Source organism: Anomaloglossus baeobatrachus, chromosome 9 (genome assembly GCF_048569485.1).
Source record: "Anomaloglossus baeobatrachus isolate aAnoBae1 chromosome 9, aAnoBae1.hap1, whole genome shotgun sequence".
In the NCBI taxonomy this organism is placed as follows: Eukaryota; Metazoa; Chordata; class Amphibia; order Anura; family Aromobatidae; genus Anomaloglossus; species Anomaloglossus baeobatrachus.
Window position 1 is genome coordinate 118,587,442 of NC_134361.1, and position 25,942 is coordinate 118,613,383.

A 25,942-nucleotide genomic window follows, 5' to 3' on the forward strand; every position below is an offset into this window, starting at 1 on the left:
TTCTCTAAGGGTGCGCTCACCCAAATGTATAACTCACATGATTATCGGATCACATCACCCGGCGCAGCTGGCTTCTCTCCTGACAGTACTGGGTCGGTTGCATGTATTTCTATGCAGCTAAAACGCTCCTGTCCAGAGTGTCCGGTTATACCAGGTGATGCCGATGTGAGACTCACAGAGTAACTCGCAAGTGTGACTCTGGCCTAATACACAATCCTGCAGAAAGAGCTGGAGACTGAGCTTCTAGAACCTTCATACTTTGAGCTTTATGTAAAAAAATGTCTTGGTGGGTTTGATGACTACTTCTCATACTCATAGAGGTAGAACAATAAGCCACATGTTTGGTCAGTGAGGTTTGGTGCTGTGCGTTGAAGGGGCAAGGATCTGTTGCTGCGGACAGATCCTGGTTCCCATGAATGTACTAGAGAGATTGGAGCAGGATACATGAGATACGATCGTGGTATCCATTGTCTGGAGGAGTATAAGGATTATCGTTGATGGATGGAGATGGATATACACATTATGGTCATAATTGTAGTCTGGAGAAGCATAAGGGCTTTTGTTGCTAGCTGGAGTTTGATACATGTGCTACGGTCGTGATATTTGTGGTCTGGATGCAAACAAGTAATATATTACATTTGACCTAATGTACATTCCATATAGCAATAATGTATTTCAAATTTCATGTATTCTAGGTTTGAATGTATCTTGGCGCTTAGAGTGCTGCTGTATTCTTCTGTTTGTGTATTATGCAGTCATAGCAGCTTGCTCCTATTCACACTTGCTTTATTTTGTTCAGTTTTTTGTCAGTCATTACATGTGTCACACTGGTATTGCCTCCTTTCATTTAAAAATAATCTCTGGAGGCCAACTCCCAAGGAGATCTGTGTTCGCTCTATAGATCTTAAATCATTTACATATAAGAAAAATGTGGATTTTTCTGGAATGAGGCAACAGAGCGCAGATATCAAGGTATGATTTTACTCAGCTTTCTATGACCTGCGAACCCATATAGTCGGCATAGGAGGGCTGATCCAACTGACAATCTACGTGTGAGGAAAAATAAAGCGCTGATTGGCCTACCCCATAGTATAACATTAGATAGCACTTGGCCGCGTCATACGCTTGTACACCACTCGTGTTTGGGTTTCTATTTTTTTAGCAAAGATAATCTCATGACAGACTCCCACTATCTGCAGAATGAGTCAGAGCCTAAAATATATAGTCAGTACTCACTACATAATGATCATACAGTAATTACATCTACTAATCCTTGATTTGACTGCTTGCCTACGGCGTAGTGAGAGCAGATTGTGCAAAGCCCGGGTACCTCGCTGATGACTGGAATAGAGCAGCTGCAGGGAAAATATAACTGCATTTTCTTCCTGCAACTGTACTTCCAAATTAGACTGCTGCACATTAACAATAGTATGTTTCATGCAAATTACCATTACAGCAAACATAAATTGTTGTTTTTTTGCCGGCAGGTTGGGGTCTTTAATGTACCATGCCATCAATAAATTGGCCCTTTATTAGAACGTTTGTGTAGGTAGAAAATAACTAAATTACAAACCATGTGTTGATATACAAATTGTACCTTCACCCCCAAAAATAAATACATAAATTAAAAGTCTTAAAATCCCATTTATTTATTAACAATTTTCACATTGCCAAGTAACCAATAAACTCTTTCAGGAAATGCTGAGGAATACACACTGAGGAAGGTGACATGATGACACTTGGAAAGATAGCAGAACGTATGACCGAAGCATTGGGACTTGTGATAACTTAACTAGAACATAAAACTCGGTGGGCAGGATGGGGAAATAAGAAAAAAAAAAATACAAAAAAACCAACAACTACATACAGTATGGTCCAGAACAGGAGAACAGAAAAAAAAAAAAAAAAAAAAACGTATAAAAGGAGCTTTGCCACTGCTGCTCAGGACAGCTGTGTGGCTGCTTTTCAGGGACAGCAAGTCATATTGTATAGGGCTGAAGAGGCAGGAATGGGAGGCACAGTGGCACATTACAGCTCAGAATTGTCCAAAAGTGTTCACCCCCTTTTCTGCAAGAAAAAAAGGCCAGCAGTGTATTTCTTGGAAAGTTCATGTTACAAGATTTTAAACAGTATTCCCTCCCAACCCTTAATCCCTCAGCAAATGTGCCTAAAACCATCAGATTGGTCTCCATTTGCACCAGAGAATGCCCTACAACATGAACACTACCAATACACATCCAGTCACACTAATCTTGGACAACTCATACAGCTGATGACCAAAAAAAAAAAAAAAAAGAAAGGAGAAAAAGAAAAAAAAACTAATATCTCCGGCGCTTATTAGCACCAAAATCAGCTCCTGGCGTGCCACGCTGGAAGGCTTGTTGATTAGTTGCACCAAGAGCTTCAATGTTGGCAGCCTGGCCAAAGCGCTCAGCTGTTTGGGGAGTCTAGGAGAGAAGAGGCCGAGGACATAAAAGCCATCAGTGACATGGAATCCAAAGTATACTAAAAAAAATAAAAAAAAAAATGAAGAATTTGAGCAATTAACACACCATGCCAATTCCAGCAGCTTCTGGCATCATGGAAGTGGGTCCTGTTGGAGGAGCGGTTCCTGCAGGAACACTGCTATTGCCCAGTGCAGACCGGTTGCTCATTCCCATGGACCCTAGACAAGACAATCAACAGCTTTAGCAACATGTTCTTACCATGAGCAATACTGACCTCAGAATGACGTGACTAACATATGCGCTTACCAGACATGGCCATTTGTTGCAGCCTCATGTCAGCATCCCTCTAAGGAAAGAGAAATCAGTGCGTTACACACTATTATACACTGCAGAATCGGATACAAGCTTTCGCCCTATTTGCTGCATTGATCTATGACCTGTGTGTTACATTATGGAAACTATTGTGAATGATAGCCTAGACATCAGTACTACAGGCTCTTATACAATGTTGGTGGACACAACCTGTAATATATAACATTGTAAAGTGTTTATTAAAGACACCACTAAATTACCTATGTAATATATAGTACAAGTATTACAATATTTACAGATCGCTGTCTACCCCAGTATCTACTGCTGTTGTGATACTCTTCTAAACCACGTGAGCAGTGACCACACATCAGACTAGCCAGCCAGCTCACGTGTGGACTGAAAGTCTATGGAGCCTTGTGGGAAACTGAGAAACCAGCTACCACGCCACATAGAAGTTGTGTAAGCAAAAGCTGAAGAGCAGGGATGTGTGGCTGATGGGCTCTCACAAATTGGCTAATTTGTAAGTGAAGTACCTGTGTTTCTTGACATTTTAATAGCAGTAATGCAGTTCTAATGTCCTGCATATTATAGTATTTACAGAGTACAGCTGTATTCTCTGAGTTGTGCCAGCTAGCACCTGTTCACACTTGTCTTATTCTTGGAGGTGCTGGTCAGTTTATTTGAATTTGTAGTAAACTCCTTCCTGACTTATCACTCCTCCCATCAGCTTGTGGCAGTTTTAGTTAATGCTTGATCCTGCCCGACATTACATTGTAGCCTTTCAGCCCAGGAGAGGCATCTTTGGTTAAGGTCACAAAAAAAAAAAAAAAAGTACACCAAATGTTCAGAAGTGTCTTATTCTGCTTAGAGGTGGCGGTCACTTTTTTTTACATTTATTAAATGCTAATTAGTAACGGCTAAAAATATTTTTAAAAATATGCCTATTATTGGACATGTTTTTCCCTATTCCTTCTTTATGAGACTAAGAGATAGCCAAGTACAGTGATCTGCTTCAGTCTCACACAATGCATACTGAGGAAGTGCTTATGCTCTACCTTCACTATACTTAGATGGGGCTCTGCAGATACCCATACTTGGGATTATCGTTGATGCCTGAGCTCAGGAAAGTATCCCCAAATCTATTTGTAAGGCCTAAGACACATGGCGAGAAAAACGGTGCAAGTGGAGCGCGATAAAACATCGCATTCCACTCGGATCAATATTAGCCTGTGTGTCAGCGCACATGAGCCCTAATTTAGCCGAGAAAACAATGGCAGCATGCTGCGACTGTAATGTGAGACTTTCTCTCGCACCCATTCAAGTGTATGGGGCAAGAGAAAAATCGCACTGCAGTCGCATTACACCGGTGTACCACGAGTGCAGTGCAAGAATGGCAATAGCCGGCTACGGAAGATAAAAGGAGATAAATCCAGCTCTCCTCTCTGCAGTGCCAGCCCTCTCCTCCTCAGAGCCGGCCCCCCGCAGCTGAGGTCCGCTCGTACAGTTGGACCTCATTCGCAGGGACACTCGCATGACACTGCTGTTCTGCCAGCGAGAGCTGAGTGTCAAGTGAGGATCGCACTAGTGCCCCAGCCTTAGGATTACACTTTCATTTTTTTTTTTATTTAAGGGGCACCCTTTAACTTGTTGAGAAGAGTTTCTATTTTTTCCCGATAGAATAGACATTAGGCCAGATTCATCAAATCATTCAGAAAATCTGTAGTAAAAGCTTTGAAAAGTTGTAAAACTTAGGCATAACTCAAGAGCTGAGCCTAAATTCTGCGGCTTTGGCATTTCTATGATCGTGTGTACCAGCTGCAACAAAACAGGCAGAGCTGGGGGGGGCAGCACTCCACAGCTCATCTAACGCAGGGTCTATAATAAGACTATAATCCAAAAAGTAATTCCAATATAAATGAGAGAAAAGAGCAAGGCAAAAATATCAAATAAATGTTACTCTTTAATAATGAGAAGTCAGATCACTGTATATAAAGAAAATGTTTTATTGATGTAAATAACAAAAATAAGAATTAAAAAGTTAAAAAAAAAAAAAAATAAGAAACAATGGAAGCAAAGGGAGGCCGATGAGAGACACTATCACTACATGGTAAAACTGACCTGGCAGTATGATTCTCCAGGTCAGTATGAGTACATAGATACCAAACATGTATAGGTTTTTTGTTTTTTTTATTTATCATTTTTAAGTGGTGATTTTTTTCTAAATTTATTTAAATTTGGGAGCGGGAAAGGGGGGTGGGGGAGGTTTGTTACGTTGCTTACCGATCAGATTGCCTAACTTTATATTTTGACAGAGCAGGCCTTTTTGAATACAACAATACCAAATGTGTATTTTTTTTTCTAAAAAAGAGAATTTTGTTTGCTTACCGTAAATTCTTTTTCTTATAGTTCCGACATGGGAGACCCAGACCATGGGTGTATAGCTTCTGCCTCCGGAGGACACACAAAGTACTACACTAAAAGTGTAGCTCCTCCCTCCGAGCATATACACCCCCTGGATGACAAATCTAACCAGTTTAGTGCAAAAGCTGAAGGAGGACATCCACCCATAAGTAGAGATAGAGTAAAACCCGGAATAACCGGAACCTCTGTCTACAACAACAGCCGGTGAAAAACACACGGAACAAGAACTGCCAACAGGCAACAGGGAGGGTGCTGGGTCTCCCATGTCGGAACTATAAGAAAAAGAATTTACGGTAAGTAAACAAAATTCTCTTTCTTCATCGTTCCTTATGGGAGACCCAGACCATGGGACGTCTCAAAGAAGTCCATGGGTGGGAAATAAACAGAAACTGAGAAGTAGGCAAAACCTAACTTCACAAATGGGCGACAGCCGCCTGAAGGATGCGTCTGCCCAAGCTCGCATCTGCCGAAGCATGAGCATGCATTTGGTAGTGCTTCGAAAAGGTGTGCAGACTAGACCAAGTGGCAGCCTGACAGACTTGCTGAGCCGTAGCCTGGTGCCTGAAAGCCCAGGAGGCACCGACAGCTTTGCTCGAGTGCGCCTTAATCCCTGGCGGGGGAGGCACCTGAGAACATTGGTAGGCATCGGATATGGCCGACCTAATCCAACGAGCTAGGGTCGGTTTAGAAGCCGAGAGACCCTTGCGCTAACCCGTGGTTAGCACAAAAAGAGAGGTGCACCGCCTAAGAGCGGCGGTGCGTGACACATAGATCCGGAGCGCCCGCACCAAATCCAAGGTATGCAACGCTTTCTCAAAGCGATGTACAGGGGCCGGACAAAGGGAAGGCACTGAAATGTCCTGGTTAAGGTGGAAAGGAGACACCACCTTAGGGAGAAAGTCCGGAGTCGGACGGAGAACCACCTTGTCTTGGTGAAAAACCAAAAAGGGTGACTCCGAAGAAAGCGCAGCCAAATCAGAGACTCTCCTGAGGAAGTTATGGCCACCAGAAAGACCACTTTCTGTGAAAGTCGAAACAAAGAAACCTCCCTAAGAGGCTCAAAGGGGGGTTTCTGTAAGGCCGTGAGGACCAGATTAAGGTCCCAGGGATCCAAAGGCCGCCGGTAACGAGGAATGATGTGAGATGGGCCCTGCATGAAGGTGCGCACCTGAGCCAGTCGGGCGATACGCCGCTGGAACAAGACTGACAGAGCCGAGACCTGTCCCTTGAGGGAATTGAGGGATAGTCCTAGCTGCAGACCGGACTGTAGAAAGGACAGGATGGTTGGCAAAGAAAACGGCCAAGGAGCATGGCCGGAAGAGCGACACCAAGATAGGAAAATCCTCCAAGTCCTGTGGTAAATCCTGGCCGAGGAAGACTTCCGAGCCTGAGTCATAGTGGAGATGACCTCGGAAGGAATGCCTGAAGCCATCAGGATCCAGGACTCAAGAGCCACGCCGTCAATCTGAGAGCCGCAGAATTCTGGCGGAAAAACGGACCTTGAGAGAGAAGGTCTGGGCGGTCCGGGAGATGCCACGGCATTTCTACGGACAGACGGAGCAGGTCTGGGTACCAAGCTCGCCTGGGCCAGTCTGGAGCAATGATTATGACACGATGGCCCTCCATTCTGATCTTGCGCAGGACCCTGGGCAAGAGAGCTAGAGGGGGAAACACGTAGGCCAGACGGAACTGGGACCAATCTTGAACCAGCGCGTCCGCTGCCAAGGCCTGAGGATCGTGGGAGCGAGCCACGTAAACCGGAACCTTGTTGTTGTGCCGGGATGCCATTAGATCCACTTCCGGAGTGCCCCACTTGCGGCAGATTGACCGGAACACTGCCGGATGCAGGGCCCACTCGCCGCTGTCCACGGTTTGACGGCTGAGATAATCTGCCTCCCAGTTTTCAACACCTGGGATGTGGACTGCGGATATGGTGGACCTGGAGTCCTCCGTCCACTGAAGGATGCGTTGAACCTCCAACATCGCCAGGCGGGTGCGAGTCCCGCCCTGGTGATTGATGTAGGCAACTGCTGTCGCGTTGTCCGACTGGACTCGAATGTGCTTGCCCGCCAACAGGTGGTGAAAGGCTACGAGAGCTAGGAGTACAGCCCTGATTTCCAGCACATTGATCGAGAGGGCTGATTCGGACGGAGTCCAAGTGCCCTGTGCTCGGTGGTGGAGAAATACTGCTCCCCAGCCGGAGAGACTGGCGTCCGTGGTGAGGATCACCCAGGACGGGGTCAGGAAGGAGCGTCCCTGAGACAGAGAGAGGGGCCGAAGCCACCACTGAAGAGAGCTCCTGGTCTGTGGCGACAGAGCCACAAGCCTGTGCAAAGAAGAGGTCCGCTTGTCCCAAAAGCGGAGAATGTCCAGCTGCAGAGGACGCAGATGGAACTGGGCAAAGGGAACCGCTTCCATTGACGCCACCATCTGACCCAGCACCTGCATGAGGTGCCTGATGGAATGACGGCGGGGCTTCAACAGAGAACGCACCGCCAGAAGAAAGGACTGCTGTTTGACTAAGGGCAGCTTCACAAGTGCCGGCAGAGTCTCGAATTGCATCCCTAGGTACGTAAGTTTCTGGGTCGGGGTCAGAGTGGACTTGGGCAGATTGACAAGCCACCCGAAATGAACAAGCGTGGCGAGAGTGAGCGAGACACTCCGCTGACAGTCTGCACTGGATGAAGCCTTGACTAGAAGGTCGTCCAGGTAAGGGATCACTGCCAACCCCTGGAGGTGCAGAAGCGCAACCACTGCTGCCATGACCTTGGTGAATACACGAGGGGCCGTGGCTAACCCGAAGGGGAGAGCCACGAATTGGAAATGTTCCTCTCCGATTGCAAAACGTAGCCAACGCTGGTGTGAAACTGCAATTGGCACATGCAGATAGGCATCTCTGATGTCGATGGATGCTAGAAAATCTCCTTGGGTCATTGAGGCAATGACCGATCGCAGAGATTCCATGCGAAAGTGTCGCACCTGAACATGCTTGTTGAGAAGCTTGAGATCCAGGATGGGTCGGAACCGTCCTTCTTGGGGACTAGGAAGAGGTTTGAGTAGAAACCTCTGAACCGTTCCCGGGCGGGAACCGGAACAATTACTCCGTTGGCCTGCAAGATTGCCACGGCCTGTGAGAAGGCGGCGGCTTTGGAGCAGGGGGGAGTGGACAGAAAAAATCTGTTTGGCGGGCTGGAAGAAAATTCTATCCTGTAGCCGTGGGAGATGATATCCCGCACCCACTGATCGGAGACGTGTTGAAACCACACGTCGCCAAAGTGGGAGAGCCTGCCACCGACCAAGGACGTTGCCGGCGCAGCCAGATAGTCAAGAGGCGGCTGCCTTAGTGGCAGCGGCTCCTCCGTTCTTCTGAGGACGCGGCTTCGCGCGCCAGCTGGGTTTTCGATCCTTGGCTGAGTTAGTTGACGAAGCTGAGGGCTTAGAGGAAGACCAGTTAGAGGAACGAAAGGAACGAAACCTCGACTGGTTCCTGCCCTGGACAGGTTTCCTGGTTTTAGTTTGTGGCAAGGAAGTACTCTTCCCGCCAGTAGCTTCCTTAATAATTTCATCCAGTTGTTCACCGAACAGCCGGGACCCAGCAAAGGGGAGCCCAGCAAGGTACTTCTTGGAAGAAGCGTCTGCTTTCCATTCTCGAAGCCACAAGATCCTGCGGATCGCGAGTGAATTAGCGGAAGCCACCACCGTGCGGTGAGAAGCCTCCAGAATGGCAGACATGGCATAGGATGAAAAAACCGAAGCCTGGGAAGTTAAGGCAACCATTTCGGGTATAGAGTCCCTGGCGAGGGAATGTATCTCCGCCAGCGAAGCAGAGACTGCCTTAAGAGCCCACACTGCTGCAAAGGACGGGGAGAACGAGGCCCCTGCCGCCTCATATACAGATTTGGCCAGAAGGTCAACCTGGCGGTCAGTGGGATCCTTAAGTGAGGTGCCATCGGCCACAGATACAACTGTCCGGGCTGAGATTCTAGACACCGGAGGATCCACCTTTGGTGACTGAGCCCACTCCTTGACCACTTCTGGTGGAAAGGGAAAACTGTCATCAGAACTACGCTTTGGGAAGCGTTTGTCAGGACAGGCCCTGGGCTTGGTCACAGTGGCCTGAAAACTGGAGTGGTTAAAAAACATACTACTTGCTCTCTTAGGTGAGGTAAACTGGTGTTTTTCTACCAGAGAGGCTTGTTCCTCTGACACTGGTGGATTGAGGTTCAGTACGGAGTTAATGGACGCAATCAAGTCACTAACATCCGCATCACCCTCGGATAGATCAATGGGGTACATAGAGGTAGCGTCCGAGCCCACAGTAAAGGCATCCTCCTCGCCCTGCAATTCAGCTTGTGAATCAGAGCCGTGGGACGAGGAGGGAGAAGAGTGCAGCAGCCAGCGCCGATCAGTGTGTGGACGCTGATAAAATGGCGCCGGAGTGAGGAGGGGCCGGGGCCTAGATTTTTCCATGCGGCCGACGAGCAGGCACCCTCGGCGCGGTTCTCAGGAAAAAAACAGAGAACCGGCCGGAAATCACAGCAAAGTGAACAAAACACTCTCCCCACAATAAATGTACAAGGGACCCCTGAATAACGTCTCAATACTTAGCTTATGAGACGCAGGGCCAGGTCCCTGGGGGGTGAGCGCTCCGTCCGGCAGGAACCTGAAAGGGCTGCGGATGGAGACCGGTCTCCTGCAAAGCAGTGAGAACCGTGATGGCTCCCACTTCAAGCCAGAGCCTCAGGGGATGGTGAAGGAGCGCGGCATGTGAAGGCTCCAGCCTTGTAAAATCAACCTTAACAGCACCGCCGACACAGTGGGGTGAGAAGGGACATGCCGGGAGTCCAGATTGGACCCACTTTTCTTCCAAATCTTTGAAATCAAAAATCAAAATTCAGATGAGAATGCATGTGTGTGTGTGACCTCCTGAACACAAAGCATTGAACTGGTTAGATTTGTCATCCAGGGGGTGTATATGCTCGGAGGGAGGAGCTACACTTTTAGTGTAGTACTTTGTGTGTCCTCCGGAGGCAGAAGCTATACACCCATGGTCTGGGTCTCCCATAAGGAACGATGAAGAAAATGGTTTTAGTTTCCATGGGGCAAAAGAGGGGAGATTTGTACTTTGTGGGGTTTTTTGTTTTTTTTTAACTGGATTTAGTAGTCTCCTACAGGGACTTGAAGCAGTGATCGTCTGATCATTTGTGCTGTAGAGTGGAGCCCCAGCATTGCTCTGTACTGCAGAAATCACGACTTCCTAGGAATGTCGGCTCGGATCACGACAGTCAGTGGTCATCTGCTGACCCCGGCTGTCATGACAACCCATTAGAGCCCTGTGATCACAGGTGTGCCGCTGGGACCAGGGGAATGACGCGCTCTCATCTGGTGCGTGTTAAATTCCGCTGTCAGAATGACAGCGAGATTTAACTGGTTAACAGCCGCGGGCAGATCTCTGATCCATCCACGGCTGTTAGGAGGCACAAGTGGCTGATCTGATCAACCAACATGTGCAGGGAAAAACGTGGGCTCAGCGTGTGAGCCCACAAGTCAAGGGACACGAAATTTTATGTAAATGTCTTTTGTCGTGAAAGGTTTAATATAAGTGAGCAAAGTAAAAATGAGATTAATGTGGCAAAAAATAAAATAAATAATATATATATATATATATATATATATATATATATATGGGTGGAGACAAGTATGATTTATTATCACCATGTTTGATAAATTTTTGGTTATGTCTGACTATAATGCATCTTTATTCCTTTACGTTTAATTTCATTATTTGTATGCATTACATTGCACCAAATATCTATGTGGCTAATGTTCAGCACTGCATTGTAATAAATTGTGTGGATATACATAGTCACGCTGTAGGCACTCCCAGCCCAGGAGTGTCGACGCTCCACCCAGCTCACCTCCGTGTCCCCATAGCTAGTCTGCCCGTGCTAGTTGTCAGGTCCTCGTGCTGTAACCCGCTTTGCATATTTGTCTGTGACTGGCTGTTTTGACTAGTGCTTCCCGTTTGCCCACCTGTCACCATCCAGGGGTCTCCAGTTGCTGCAAGCTCCCACCGCCTGCCTGTGACCACCAGTACCAACCTGTTCCAGACAAAACCAGCGTCTGATTCATCCACCCGGGTTACTGGTCCTTGTCCATTCCTTGGTAGTATTCTGCCATCCAGTGGTTACTATTTGCATGGTCTTATCTCTATTATTGTGTGTCCCTCACAACCTCCCCTTGCTTCCATTGTTTATTGATTTTAACTATTAATTCTATTTATCTACCTCAATAAAGCATGTATTGCTTCTATACATTTGTCTGATTTCTAATCATTATAGAGTAACACTTGTGATATTTCTGTAATAGGAAATTACTGCCTGACTTACTGAGTCGGGATAGGCATTTTTAAAGCCCTCTTGTTGACGCCTGAGCATTTCCTCCTGCTGCCGACGTGTCTCCTCCTCGCGTCTCCGGCGTTCTTCCTCATGTCTGTAAGAACACTTTGTATATGAACGCCCCAATCATTTGTATGCGGTAAACAGGATGACATGCACCTGAAAATTGTACCTCAGTTCCATCTGCTTCCGTTTCTGTACATCTTGGTTATGGAGCTCTTCCAATCTGCGCAATTCATCCTGGCGCCTCATTAAATCTGTTAATAATCATGGCACAAATGAAAAAATATATATATTATAGGGTCAAGTAATATAGGTATAGAAATATGCAGACATTCTCAGTAGAGATACTTGTATGATGCTGTAGCTCCACTATCCTCACCAGTATAACTCACTAATGTACTGGATGCCAGTATGACCAGTAGGAATACATTTTTCAATTGATGAAGGTCCTGGTGGCCGACCCCCCACTGACCACGCTATTCTAAGAGTAGGTCACAAATGTTTTAGTGCTGAAGACCGTTACCTTGCCGCATAAGCATGACCTGGTGCTCATGCCTTGCTGCCTCCATCTCCAGTTCCATCTTCTCCTGTGCTTCCTTAATGTTTCGGTCTACTTGATCCTGCTGCTGTTTCTCCATCTCAATGAGGGCCTTCCAGCGCATTGCATACTCATACTCAAAACTTCCAGGCTGACCAAAGCGAGGAGGCTGCTCTCTCTCCCTATGACAGCAACACAGAGCAATAAAGAGATATACATGCTGCAAATCACCTACAAAGACCCTGGATCTATAAGAGTCTGAAATTTGGGAGCCTACATTTTTTTAGAAATAGGAATATTGTATGTTCATATATTAAAAAGTTTCATTTTAATATAACTGTACATATGTCAATGAGAAGGCAAATAGTGATCTTCCTCTAGATTTTCCCAAGTAATCTAAGTCAGCCATCTTAAAAAAGGTATCAGTCAGCAGGTTTTTCCTGAAGTGGGCAGGGCCAGCTTCCTCAGCTCCGCTGCATTGCAAAATCTAAAAACTCAGATTGTGTCAAAACTTGCACACAGTAATCTAAGTGATACATGGTTGGATTCATGGTTTACATCATACTGCTCTCAGATGAGCTAGCAAAAAAATGTTCTTTTGAAGGCTAGGGACATGGTTAATGTGTCATGTGACTCTAAACTGTAGTAATATATTGCAACACTGGAATGAACACTATTCGAAGTTGTGGCGTTGCGATCTGTGACAGTCACAAAAGTGATCCACTTGCAGTACACTTCAATGCAAGTCGCAGGCGACGTAACTTACTGTCAAGTACAAAAAAACGGTAAGTCAGAGACAAGCTGTATAATGTTTTTGTTAGGCTACACTGACTTGTTGTGCACATCTACAGCAATAGAATAAAACTGAACTTTTTAATTAGTTTAGCAGACTAAATGAAAGAGGAGTCTGTATACAAAAGCTATATGAAAGATTATGAAAGATAAAAAAAAAATAGAATTGTCATTTGGGGACAGCTATAAAAAGGGCAGAGAAAACGGCTACATGTTTTCTATTTCTTTTATGGGAATAAGCAGAGGATTTTATTCTGTTGCTTTAGAGAGACTACCTTACTTACATACTACCAGTGAGAGAGGAAAACAAACAAAATCCATACTTGTGGTAGGCTTGATTCTTTGGAACAAGTTTTTCGGGTAACCCTTCTTCATCATCAAACTGCTCCATAGGCTCCACAGTGATAGGACGCGGGAAGCTGCACAGGAAGAGGACAAAACAATGGCTTCAATATCAACAAGAAGTGACGGAAGGAGCAAGAGAAGGTTAATGATCTTTATTGTATGCACCCATCTGCCACCGCCATTACTATAAGGCGATGGCAATCAATAACATACAGAGATCCCACACATCACAGTTGTACAAGGGAAGCCGTTCTGCAGTACTGGGCACTCCAGTTACATCACTGCCGGTGGAATCAGACACCAACAATTTTTGACTTGTATTTGCATGAAATAGTTGCATCACGTTGCTTATATTGAGCAAGTATAGTGCTGCAAATACAATCTGTCCATGAATTCCAACAGGAAAAGGAAAGAGAAAAAGCTTTGCCCTGGAATGAAGGGAATTTTGTTACTTACCGTAAATTCCTTTTCTTCTAGCTCTTATTGGGAGACCCAGACGATTGGGTGTATAGCACTGCCCTCCGGAGGCCACACAAAGCAATTACACTAAAAAGTGTAAGGCCCCTCCCCTTCTGGCTATACACCCCCAGTGGGATCACTGGCTCACCAGTTTTAGTGCAAAAGCAAGAAGGAGGAAAACCAATAACTGGTTTAAACAAATTCTCTCCGAGTAACATCGGAGAACTGAAAACCGTTCAACATGAACAACATGTGTACCCGCAAACAAACCAAAAATCCCGAAGGACAACAGGGCGGGTGCTGGGTCTCCCAATAAGAGCTAGAAGAAAAGGAATTTACGGTAAGTAACAAAATTCCCTTCTTCGGCGCTCTATTGGGAGACCCAGACGATTGGGACGTCCAAAAGCTGTCCCTGGGTGGGTAAAGAAATACCTCATGTTAGAGCTGCAAGACAGCCCTCCCCTACGGGGAGGCAACTGCCGCCTGCAGGACTCTTCTACCTAGGCTGGCGTCCGCCGAAGCATAGGTATGCACCTGATAATGTTTGGTGAAAGTGTGCAGACTCGACCAGGTAGCTGCCTGGCACACCTGTTGAGCCGTAGCCTGGTGTCGTAATGCCCAGGATGCACCCACGGCTCTGGTAGAATGGGCCTTCAGCCCTGATGGAACCGGAAGCCCAGCAGAACGGTAGGCTTCAAGAATTGGTTCTTTGATCCATCGAGCCAGGGTGGCCTTAGAAGCCTGCGACCCTTTGCGTTTACCAGCGACAAGGACAAAGAGTGCATCCGAACGGCGCAAGGGCGCCGTGCGGGAAATGTAGATTCTGAGTGCTCTCACCAGATCCAACAAATGTAAATTCTTCTCATACCGATGAACTGCATGAGGACAAAACGAAGGCAAAGAGATATCCTGATTAAGATGAAAAGAGGATACCACCTTCGGGAGAAACTCCTGAATGGGGCGCAGCACAACCTTGTCCTGGTGGAAGACCAGGAAGGGAGCCTTGGATGATAGTGCTGCCAGCTCAGACACTCTCCGAAGAGATGTGATCGCTACCAGAAAAGCCACTTTCTGTGATAGTCTAGAAAGTGAAACCTCCCTCAGAGGCTCGAAGGGCGGCTTCTGAAGGGCAACTAGTACCCTGTTCAGATCCCATGGATCTAACGGCCGCTTGTACGGGGGTACGATATGGCAAACCCCCTGTAGGAACGTGCGCACCTTAGGAAGGCGTGCCAAACGCCTCTGAAAAAAGACGGATAGCGCCGAGACCTGACCTTTAAGGGAGCCGAGCGACAAACCTTTTTCTAACCCAGATTGCAGGAAAGAAAGAAAGGTAGGCAATGCAAATGGCCAGGGAGACACTCCCTGAGCAGAGGACCAGGATAAGAATATCCTCCACGTTCTGTGGTAGATCTTAGCGGACGTGGGCTTCCTAGCCTGTCTCATGGTGGCAACGACCCCTTGAGACAATCCTGAAGATGCTAGGATCCAGGACTCAATGGCCACACAGTCAGGTTCAGGGCCGCAGAATTCCGATGGAAAAAAGGCCCTTGGGACAGTAAGTCTGGTCGGTCTGGGAGTGCCCACGGTTGGCCGACCGTGAGCTGCCACAGATCCGGATACCACGCCCTCCTCGGCCAGTCTGGGGCGACAAGTATGACGCGGCTGCAATCGGATCTGATCTTGCGTAGCACTCTGGGCAAGAGTGCCAGAGGTGGAAACACATAAGGGAGCCGGAACTGCGACCAATCTTGCACTAGGGCGTCTGCCGCCAGCGCTCTTTGATCGCGAGACCGTGCCATGAAGGTTGGGACCTTGTTGTTGTGCCGTGACGCCATTAGGTCGACGTTCGGCACCCCCCAGCGGCGACAGATTTCCTGAAACACGTCTGGGTGAAGGGACCATTCCCCTGCGTCCATGCCCTGGCGACTGAGGAAGTCTGCTTCCCAGTTTTCTACGCCGGGGATGTGAACTGCGGATATGGTGGAGGCTGTGGCTTCCACCCACATCAGAATCCGCCGGACTTCCTGGAAGGCTTGCCGACTGCGTGTCCCCCCTTGGTGGTTGATGTATGCCACCGCTGTGGAGTTGTCCGACTGAATTCGGATCTGCCTTCCTTCCAGCCACTGCTGGAAGGCTAGTAGGGCAAGATACACTGCTCTGATTCCCAGAACATTGATCTGAAGGGTGGACTCCTGCTGAGTCCACGTACCCTGAGCCCTGTGGTGGAGAAAGACTGCTCCCCACCCTGACAGACTCGCGTCTGTCGTGACCACCGCCCAAGACGGTGGTAGGAAGGATCTTCCCTGTGATAATGAGGTGGGAAGAAGCCACCACTGCAGAGAGTCCTTGGCCGTCTGGGAAAGGGAGACTTTCCTGTCCAGGGATGTTGACTTCCCGTCCCATTGGCGGAGAATGTCCCATTGAAGTGGACGCAGATGAAACTGCGCAAACGGAACCGCCTCTATTGCCGCCACCATCTTCCCGAGGAAGTGCATGAGGCGTCTTAAGGAGTGCGACTGACTTTGAAGGAGAGCCTGCACCCCAGTCTGTAGAGACCGCTGCTTGTCCAGCGGAAGCTTCACTATCGCTGAGAGAGTATGAAACTCCATGCCAAGATACGTTAGTGATTGGGTCGGTGACAGATTTGACTTTGGGAAGTTGATGATCCACCCGAACGCCTGGAGAGTCTCCAGTGCAACATTCAGGCTGAGTTGGCATGCCTCTTGAGAGGGTGCCTTGACCAGTAGATCGTCCAAGTAAGGGATCACAGAGTGTCCGTGAGAGTGCAAGACTGCTACCACTGCCGCCATGATCTTGGTGAACACCCGAGGGGCTGTCGCCAGACCAAATGGCAGAGCTACGAACTGAAGATGGTCGTCTCCTATCACGAAGCGTAGAAAGCGTTGGTGCTCTGTAGCAATCGGCACGTGGAGATAAGCATCCTTGATGTCTATTGATGCTAGGAAATCTCCTTGAGACATTGAGGCAATGACTGAGCGGAGGGATTCCATCCGGAACCGCCTGGCGTTCACATGCTTGTTGAGCAGTTTTAGGTCCAGAACAGGACGGAAGGAGCCGTCCTTTTTTGGAACCACAAAGAGATTGGAGTAAAATCCTCGCCCCCGTTCCTGAGGGGGGACAGGGATCACGACTCCTTCTGCTCTTAGAGAGTCCACCGCCTGCAGCAGGGCATCTGCTCGGTTGGGGTGTGGGGAGGTTCTGAAGAACCGAAGTGGAGGCCGAGAACTGAACTCGATTCTGTACCCGCGAGACAAAATGTCTGTTACCCACCGGTCTTTGACCTGTGAGCCAAATGTCGCAAAAGCGGGAGAGCCTGCCACCGACCGAGGATGCGGAGGGAGGCGGCCGAAAGTCATGAGGTAGCCGCTTTGGAAGCGGTTCCTCCATTTGCTTTCCTGGGGCGTGAGTGAGCCCGCCAGGAATCTGAGCTCCCTTGTTCTTTCTGAGTCCTTTTGGACGAGGAGAATTGGGCCTTGCCCGAGCCTCGAAAGGACCGAAACCTCGACTGCCACTTTTTCTGTTGAGGTTTACTTGCTCTGGGCTGTGGTAAGGAAGAGTCCTTACCCTTGGACTGTTTTATGATTTCAGCCAATGGCTCACCAAACAGTCTGTCTCTAGATAATGGCAAGCTGGTTAAGCATTTTTTGGAACCAGCATCTGCTTTCCAGTCCTTTAACCACAAGGCTCTGCGCAAAACCACAGAATTGGCGGACGCCATAGCGGTACGGCTCGTAGATTCTAGGACAGCATTGATAGCATAGGTCGCAAACGCAGACATTTGCGAAGTTAGGGACGCCACTTGCGGCACTGCTGGATGTATGATAGCATCCACCTGTGCTAAACCAGCTGAAATCGCTTGGAGTGCCCACACGGCCGCGAATGCTGGAGCAAACGACGCGCCGATAGCTTCATAGACAGATTTCAACCAAAGGTCCATCTGTCTGTCGTTGGCATCTTTAAGTGAAGCGCCATCCTCTACTGCGACTATGGATCTAGCCGCAAGCTTGGAAATTGGGGGATCCACCTTTGGACACTGGGTCCAGCGTTTGGCCACCTCAGAGGGAAAAGGATAACGGGTATCCTTAGAACGTTTAGAGAAACGCTTGTCTGGATGAGCGTCGTGTTTCTGGATCGATTCTCTGAAGTCAGAGTGGTCCAAAAAAGCACTTAATTTACGCTTGGGATACAGGAAATGGAACTTCTCCTGCTGTGCAGCTGCCTCCTCTGCAGAAGGGGCTGGGGGAGAAGAAGGGAATTTTGTTACTTACCGTAAATTCCTTTTCTTCTAGCTCTTATTGGGAGACCCAGACGATTGGGGTATAGCTACTGCCCTCTGGAGGCCACACAAAGCACTACATTAAAAGTGCAAGGCCCCTCCCCCTCTGGCTATACCCCCCCCGTGGTATCACGGGTTCTCCAGTTTTAGTGCCAAAGCAAGAAGGAGGAAGCCAATAACTGGTTTAAACAAATTAACTCCGAATAACATCGGAGAACTGAAAAACCGTTCAACATGAACAACATGTGTACCCGCAAACAACAAAAAAACATCCCGAAGGACAACAGGGCGGGTGCTGGGTCTCCCAATAAGAGCTAGAAGAAAAGGAATTTACGGTAAGTAACAAAATTCCCTTCTTCTTCAGCGCTCTATTGGGAGACCCAGACGATTGGGACGTCCAAAAGCTGTCCCTGGGTGGGTAAAGAAATACCTCATGTTAGAGCTGCAAAACAGCCCTCCCCTACGGGGATGTCACTGCCGCCTGCAGGACTCTTCTACCTAGGCTGGCATCCGCCGAAGCATAGGTATGCACCTGATAATGCTTGGTGAAAGTGTGCAGACTGGACCAGGTAGCTGCCTGGCACACCTGTTGAGCCGAAGCCTGGTGACGTAATGCCCAGGACGCACCCACGGCTCTGGTTGAGTGGGCTTTTAGCCCTGAAGGAACCGGAAGCCCCGCAGAACGGTAGGCCTCTAGAATTGGTTCTTTGATCCATCGAGCCAGGGTGGCTTTAGAAGCCTGCAACCCCTTGCGCGGACCAGCGACAAGGACAAAAAGTGCATCGGCACGGCGCATGGGCGCCGTGCGGGAAATGTAGATTCTGAGTGCTCTCACCAGATCTAGCAAACGTAAGTCCTTTTCATACCGGTGAACCGGATGAGGACAAAACGAAGGCAAGGATATATCCTGATTAAGATGAAAAGAGGATACGACTTTAGGGAGAAACTCCGGAATAGGGCGCAGCACTACCTTGTCCTGGTGGAACACCAGGAAGGGAGCCTTGGATGACAGAGCTGCCAGCTCAGACACTCGCCGAAGCGATGTGATCGCAACAAGAAACGCCACTTTCTGTGACAGCCGAGAAAAGGAAACTTCCTTCAGAGGCTCGAAGGGCGGCTTCTGGAGAGCAACTAGTACCCTGTTCAGATCCCATGGATCTAACGGCCGCTTGTACGGGGGCACAATATGACAGACCCCCTGCAGGAACGTGCGCACCTTAGAAAGACGTGCTAGACGCTTCTGAAAAAACACGGATAGTGCCGAAACTTGCCCTTTAAGGGAGCTGAGCGACAAGCCCTTTTCTAACCCCGATTGCAGGAAGGAAAGAAACTTGGGCAATGCAAATGGCCAGGGAGACACTCCCTGAGCAGAGCACCAGGATAAGAAAAATCTTCCACGTTCTGTGGTAGATCTTAGCCGAATTCGACTTTCTAGCTTGTCTCATTGTGGCAACGACTCCTTGAAATAATCCTGCAGATGCTAGGATCCAGGACTCAATGGCCACACAGTCAGGTTCAGGGCCGCAGAATTCTGATGGAAAAACGGCCCTTGGGACAGTAAGTCTGGTCGGTCTGGCAGTGACCACGGTCGACCGATCGCGAGATGCCACAGATCCGGATACCACGACCTCCTCGGCCAGTCTGGAGCGACGAGTATGATGCGGCTGCACTCGGATCTGATCTTGCGTAGCACTCTGGGCAAGAGCGCCAGAGGCGGAAACACGTATGGGAGCTGAAACTGCGACCAATCTTGAACCAAGGCGTCTGCCGCCAGAGCTCTTTGATCGCGCGACCTCGCCATGAATGCCGGGACCTTGTTGTTGTGCCGGGATGCCATTAGGTCGACGTCCGGCACTCCCCAGCGGCGACAGATTTCCTGAAACACGTCCGGGTGAAGGGACCATTCCCCTGCGTCCATGCCCTGGCGACTGAGGAAGTCTGCTTCCCAGTTTTCTACGCCTGGGATGTGAACCGCGGATATGGTGGATGCTCTGTCCTCCACCCACATTAGAATGCGCCGTACTTCTTGGAAGGCTTGCCGACTGCGCGTCCCTCCTTGGTGGTTGATGTATGCCACCGCTGTGGAGTTGTCCGATTGGATTCGGATCTGCTTTCCTTCCAGCCACTGTTGGAAGGCCAGTAGAGCAAGATACACTGCTCTGATCTCCAGAACATTGATCTGAAGGGTGGACTCCTGCGGAGTCCACGTCCCCTGAGCCCTGTGGTGGAGAAATACTGCTCCCCACCCTGACAGACTCGCATCTGTCGTGACCACTGCCCAGGATGGGGGCAGGAAGGATCTTCCCTGAGACAATGAGGTGGGAAGGAGCCACCATTGTAGGGAGTCCTTGGCCGTCTGGGAAAGCGAGACTTTCCTGTCCAGGGACGTTGACTTCCCGTCCCATTGGCGGAGAATGTCCCATTGAAGTGGGCGCAGATGAAACTGCGCAAAGGGAACTGCTTCCATGGCTGCCACCATCTTCCCTAGGAAATGCATGAGGCGCCGCAAGGGATGCAACTGGCCCTGCAGAAGAGATTGCACCCCTGTCTGTAGTGACCGCTGCTTGTTCAGCGGAAGCTTCACTATCGCTGCTAGAGTATGAAACTCCATGCCAAGATACGTTAGTGATTGAGTCGGTGATAGGATCGACTTTGGAAAGTTGATGATCCATCCGAACGTCTGTAGAGTCTCCAGCGTAGCATTCAGGCTGTGCTGACATGCCTCTTGAGAGGGAGCTTTGACCAATAAATCGTCTAGGTAAGGGATCACCGAGTGTCCCTGAGAGTGCAAGACTGCTACCACCGCCGCCATGACCTTGGTGAAGACCCGTGGGGCTGTTGCCAGACCAAATGGCAGAGCTACGAACTGAAAATGGTCGTCTCCTATCACAAAACGTAGAAAACGTTGATGTTCTGTAGCAATTGGCACGTGGAGATAAGCATCTTTGATGTCTATTGAGGCAAGGAAGTCTCCTCTGGACATTGAGGCAATGACAGAACGCAGGGTTTCCATCCGGAACTTCCTGGCGTGCACATGTTTGTTGAGCCGTTTTAGGTCCAGAACAGGACGGAACGAGCCGTCCTTTTTTGGAACCACAAAGAGATTGGAGTAAAACCCTTGCCCTTGTTCCTGAGGAGGGACTGGGATCACCACTCCTTCCGCTCTTAGGGAGCCCACCGCCTGCAGCAGAGCATCTGCTCGATCTGGATGTGGGGAGGTTCTGAAGAACCGAGCTGGAGGACGAGAATTGAACTCGATTCTGTACCCGCGAGACAAAATGTCCGTCACCCACCGGTCTTTGACCTGTGACATCCAAATGCCGGAAAAGCGGGAGAGCCTGCCCCCGACCGGCGATGCGGAGGGAGGGGGCTGGAAGTCATGAGGTAGCCGCTTTGGAAGCGGTACCTCCATTTGCTTTCTTGGGGCGCGTGTGAGCCCGCCACGAATCTGAGTTTCTTTGCGTCCTCTGAGTCCCTTTGGACGAGGTAAATGGTGTCTTGCCCGAACCTCGAAAGGACTGAAACCTCTGCTGCCACTTTTTCTGCTGAGGTTTGGTTGTTCTGGGTTGTGGTAAAGAGGAGTCTTTACCCTTAGACTGCTTAATGATATCAGCCAATGGCTCGCCAAACAGTCTATCTCTAGATAAAGGCAAACTGGTTAAACATTTTTTGGAACCAGCATCTGCTTTCCAGTCCTTTAACCACAAGGCTCTGTGCAAAACTACTGAATTGGCGGACGCCATTGAGGTGCGACTGGTAGATTCTAGGACCGCATTGATAGCGTAAGACGCAAACGCCGACATCTGCGTGGTAAGGTGCGCCACTTGCGGCACTGCTGGATGTATGATAGCATCCACTTTTGCTAAGCCAGCTGAAATAGCCTGGAGTGCCCATACGGCTGCGAATGCCGGAGCAAACGACGCGCCGATAGCTTCATAGACAGATTTTAACCAAAGGTCCATCTGTCTGTCATTGGCATCTTTAAGTGAAGCGCCATCCTCCACTGCAACTATGGACCTAGCTGCGAGTTTGGAAATCGGGGGGTCTACCTATGGACACTGTGTCCAGCGCTTGACCACCTCAGGGGGGAAAGGAAAACGCGTATCTTTAGATCGTTTAGAGAAACGCCTTTCTGGGTGAGCGTCGTGCTTCTGGATTGATTCTCTGAAGTCAGCGTGATCCAACAAAGCACTCAATTTACGCTTGGGATAAAGGAAACGAAACTTCTCCTGCTCCGCAGCCGCCTCTTCTGCTGAAGGGGCTGGGGGAGAAATATCCAACAGCCTATTGATGGCTGAGATAAGGTCGTTTACCATGGCATCCCCATCAGGGGTATCCAGGTTGAGAGGGGTTCCAGGAATGGATTCCTGATCACTCTCATCAGACACATCACAGGGAGACTGATTGCGCTGAGACCCTGAGCAGTGTGATGACGTCGAGGGTCTTTCCCAGCGAGCTCGCTTAGGGTGGCTGGGGCTATCATCTGAGTCATAATCCTCGGCCTGTGAAGCCGGGGACCCCCCTGTGGGCTGGATTAATTCCAAGTGAGGGGGACCTGAGGACAGAGGCCTCGCCGTGCCCAAAGACTGAGCCCCATGCATAGATTGCAAGGTTTCAAGGATTTTTGCCATAGAGACAGACATATTATCAGCAAAAACTGCAAAGTCTGTCCCTGTCACCGGGGCAGGACTTACAGGCGTCTCAGCCTGGGTCACTCTCCCTCCTGACTCCGGCTGGCGAAGCAGCACCGGGTCGGAGCATTGCACACAATGGGGGTCATCGGAGCCTGCTGGTAGATTAGCCCGACATGCAGCACACGCAGTATACACAGCCCTAGCCTTGGCAGCCTTGCGTTTTGAGGATGGCATGTTGTTGCTTCCACAGAGTGATCTGGGAGATGCAGCCAGAAGCGACCTTACAGTGCAAGAAATACAATATCTCTATATCCTACACAGTACACCAATACACCGTGAGGCACTAGAGGGACCAGCACAGAAAAATCGCTTACCGCCCGCTTAAAAAGCGGGTGTGTGGTCGCCAGATAGCCCCTAGTCCAGGTCTCCCAGAGCCTTGCGTCCTTCCTCCAGCCAGACTGCATGTAATGGCTGCCGGCGTCCTGAGAGAGAAGGGGGGCGGGCCCTGGGCGTTCCTGGCTAAGAGCGGGAAGCCTGCTTCCCTCTGTGCCTAGTGTGAGGGCTGGAGCATGTAAATCAGGCTCCAGCCCTCGTCGCTGCTAGCGAACAGCGTCTCTCCCCTACCCTGAATGACAGGGTGGGGGCGGGAACGAATCGGAGCTGCCGGCGTCCTAGGCCCAAAAAGCCGGGGACTCAATTTATAACCGCCGCCGCCGTAAAAGCGCGGACGGCGGATCCCCGGCGCACCACAAATCACAGCAGCGCCGCCCGGTCCAGAGGGGGTCGGCGCTGCGTTCCCATACACAAACAATCCCCCAGTAATCTGTAGGGACACTAGCTCCAACGTTGCGGTCCCCGGCGCACTACAACACCCAGCCAGCCCGGAGTGTGTCTGTGCCTGCCGGGGACACAGAGTACCTGTATGATGCAGGGCCTGTCCCTGATCGTACTCCTGCTCCGTCTCCATCAGGTTCTAATGGGTCTGTGGATGGAGCCCGGCGTCAGAGCTGAGAGGCCGGCAGGATCCCACTTCCACAGAGCCCTACCAGGGGATGTGGAAGGAAAACAGCATGTCAGGCTCCAGCCCTGTACCAGCAATAGGTACCTCAACCTTACAACACCATCCAGGGGTGAGAAGGGAGCATGCTGGGGACACTATATGTGTCCTCTTTTCTTCCATCCGAAATAGTCAGCAGCTACTGCTGACTAAAATCTGTGGAGCTATGCATGGAATGTCTGACCTCCTTCGCACACAAAGCTAAAACTGGAGAACCCGTGATACCACGGGGGGGGGTATAGCCAGAGGGGGAGGGGCCTTGCACTTTTAATGTAGTGCTTTGTGTGGCCTCCAGAGGGCAGTAGCTATACCCCAATCGTCTGGGTCTCCCAATAGAGCGCTGAAGAAATATCCAACAGTCTATTAATTGCCGATATAAGGTCATTAACCATGGCGTCACCAGCAGGGGCATCCAGATTGAGAGGGGCCTCAGGATTAGAATCCTGATCACCGTCCTCAGTCTCATCACAGAGAGACTCTTCTCGCTGAGACCCTGAGCAGTGTGATGACGGCGAGGGTCTTTCCCAGCGAGCTCGCTTAGGCTGCCTGGGACTGTCATCTGAGTCAGAGACTTCAGCCTGTGATGCTTGAGACCCCCTTGAAGTACGGATTAGTTCCAACTGAGGGGGACCGGAGAGCATAGACACAGCAGTGTCCATGGTCTGAGTAACTGGCCTGGACTGCAAGGTCTCCAGGATTTTTGTCATAGTCACAGACATTTTATCAGCAAAAGCTGCAAAGTCTGTCCCCGTCACCGGGGCAGGGTTCACAGGCGTCTCTGCCTGGGCCACTGCCACCATAGGCTCTGGCTGACGATGTGCCACTGGGACTGAACATTGCACACAATGTGAGTCATTGGAGCCTGCTGGTAGATTAGCCCCACATGCAGTACAAACAGTGTACACAGCCTGTGCCTTGGCACCCTTGCGTTTTGCGGATGACATGTTGCTGCCTCCTCAGAGCAGTACAGGGTGTCCAGCCAAGAAGCGACCTTACAGTGCAACTATATATATATATGGTACCAAGAAAAAAGTACACTAATATAAACACTGAGGCACTAGTGGGGCCAGCACTAAAGTGCAGCTTACCGCCCGCTTAGGAGCGGGTGTGTGGTCGCCGAAATCCCTTTAGTCTGGGTCTCCCAGAGCCTGCTGCCTTTCCCCAGCCAGACCGCATGTGTAATGGCTGCCGGCGTCCTTGTGGAGAGGGGGGGCGGGCCCTGGGCGTATACAGACGAAGAGCGGGAAGCCTGCTTCCCACTGTGCCTAGTGAGAGGGCTGGAGCATGTAAATAAGGCTCCAGCCCTCGGCGCTGCCAATTGAGCAGCGTCTCTCCCCTACCCTGATTGACAGGGTGGGGGCGGGAACGAAGCGGCGCTAGGCCGCAGAAGCCGGGGGCTAAAGTTAGAAGCGCCGCCGCCGTAAAAGCGCGGTCGGCGCAAAGTCCCCGGCGCACCACAAGTCGCAGCTGCGCCGCCGCTCCAGTAGCGGTCGGCGCAGTAGTTCCCAACATGTAACGTCACTCAGCAAAGCTGCAGTGACCTAACCCCAGCGCACAGCGCTACTGTCCCCGGCGCACTATAACGCTCAGCAAGCCTTGAGAGTGTCCGTGCCTGCCGGGGACACAGAGTACCTGAAAGTTGCAGGGCCTTGTCCCTGAACGGCACTCCCGCTCCAAATCCAGCAGGTTCTCTGGGTCTGTGGATGGAGCCCGGCCTCAGGGTTTGGGGGCCGGCAAGATCCCACTTCCACAGAGCCCTCCAGGGGATGTGGAAGGAAAACAGCATGTGGGCTCCAGCCTCCGTACCAGCAATAGGTACCTCAACCTTACAAGCACCACCGCGGGTGAGAAGGGAGCATGCTGGGGGCCCCATATGGGCCCTCTTTTCTTCCATCCGATATAGCCAGCAGCTACTGCTGACTACAAACAGTGGAGCTATGCGTGGATGTCTGACCTCCTTCGCACAAAGCAGAAAACTGGTGAGCCAGTGATCCCACTGGGGGTGTATAGCCAGAAGGGGAGGGGCCTTACACTTTTTAGTGTAATTGCTTTGTGTGGCCTCCGGAGGGCAGTGCTATACACCCAATCGTCTGGGTCTCCCAATAGAGCGCCGAAGAAAGATTTTTTTCTTTAAAGGTGGCAGTGAAAAAAGTTGTCAGCTTTCCTAAGGATGGGTGGTATCTTGTTGAACGGTGGAGGCCTGACTGCCGGGACGCACACTGATCAGAGAAGTGGA

The 25,942-nt window shown here is 49.9% G+C and overlaps 1 protein-coding gene across 1 annotated transcript in view; it reads right to left on the bottom strand.

The window, feature by feature from the left end:
• Positions 1 to 1,624: 1,624 nt before the first annotated feature.
• Positions 1,625 to 25,942, bottom strand: part of NONO (non-POU domain containing octamer binding) — a 51,418-nt gene continuing 27,100 nt past the window's right edge. Inside the window, 7 exon segments of the mRNA XM_075323958.1 lie at positions 1,625 to 2,447; positions 2,553 to 2,665; positions 2,754 to 2,793; positions 11,570 to 11,672; positions 11,751 to 11,835; positions 12,105 to 12,301; positions 13,235 to 13,330. Of these exon segments, the coding sequence (XP_075180073.1) occupies positions 2,319 to 2,447; positions 2,553 to 2,665; positions 2,754 to 2,793; positions 11,570 to 11,672; positions 11,751 to 11,835; positions 12,105 to 12,301; positions 13,235 to 13,330 (763 nt within the window). The 3' untranslated portion in view covers positions 1,625 to 2,318.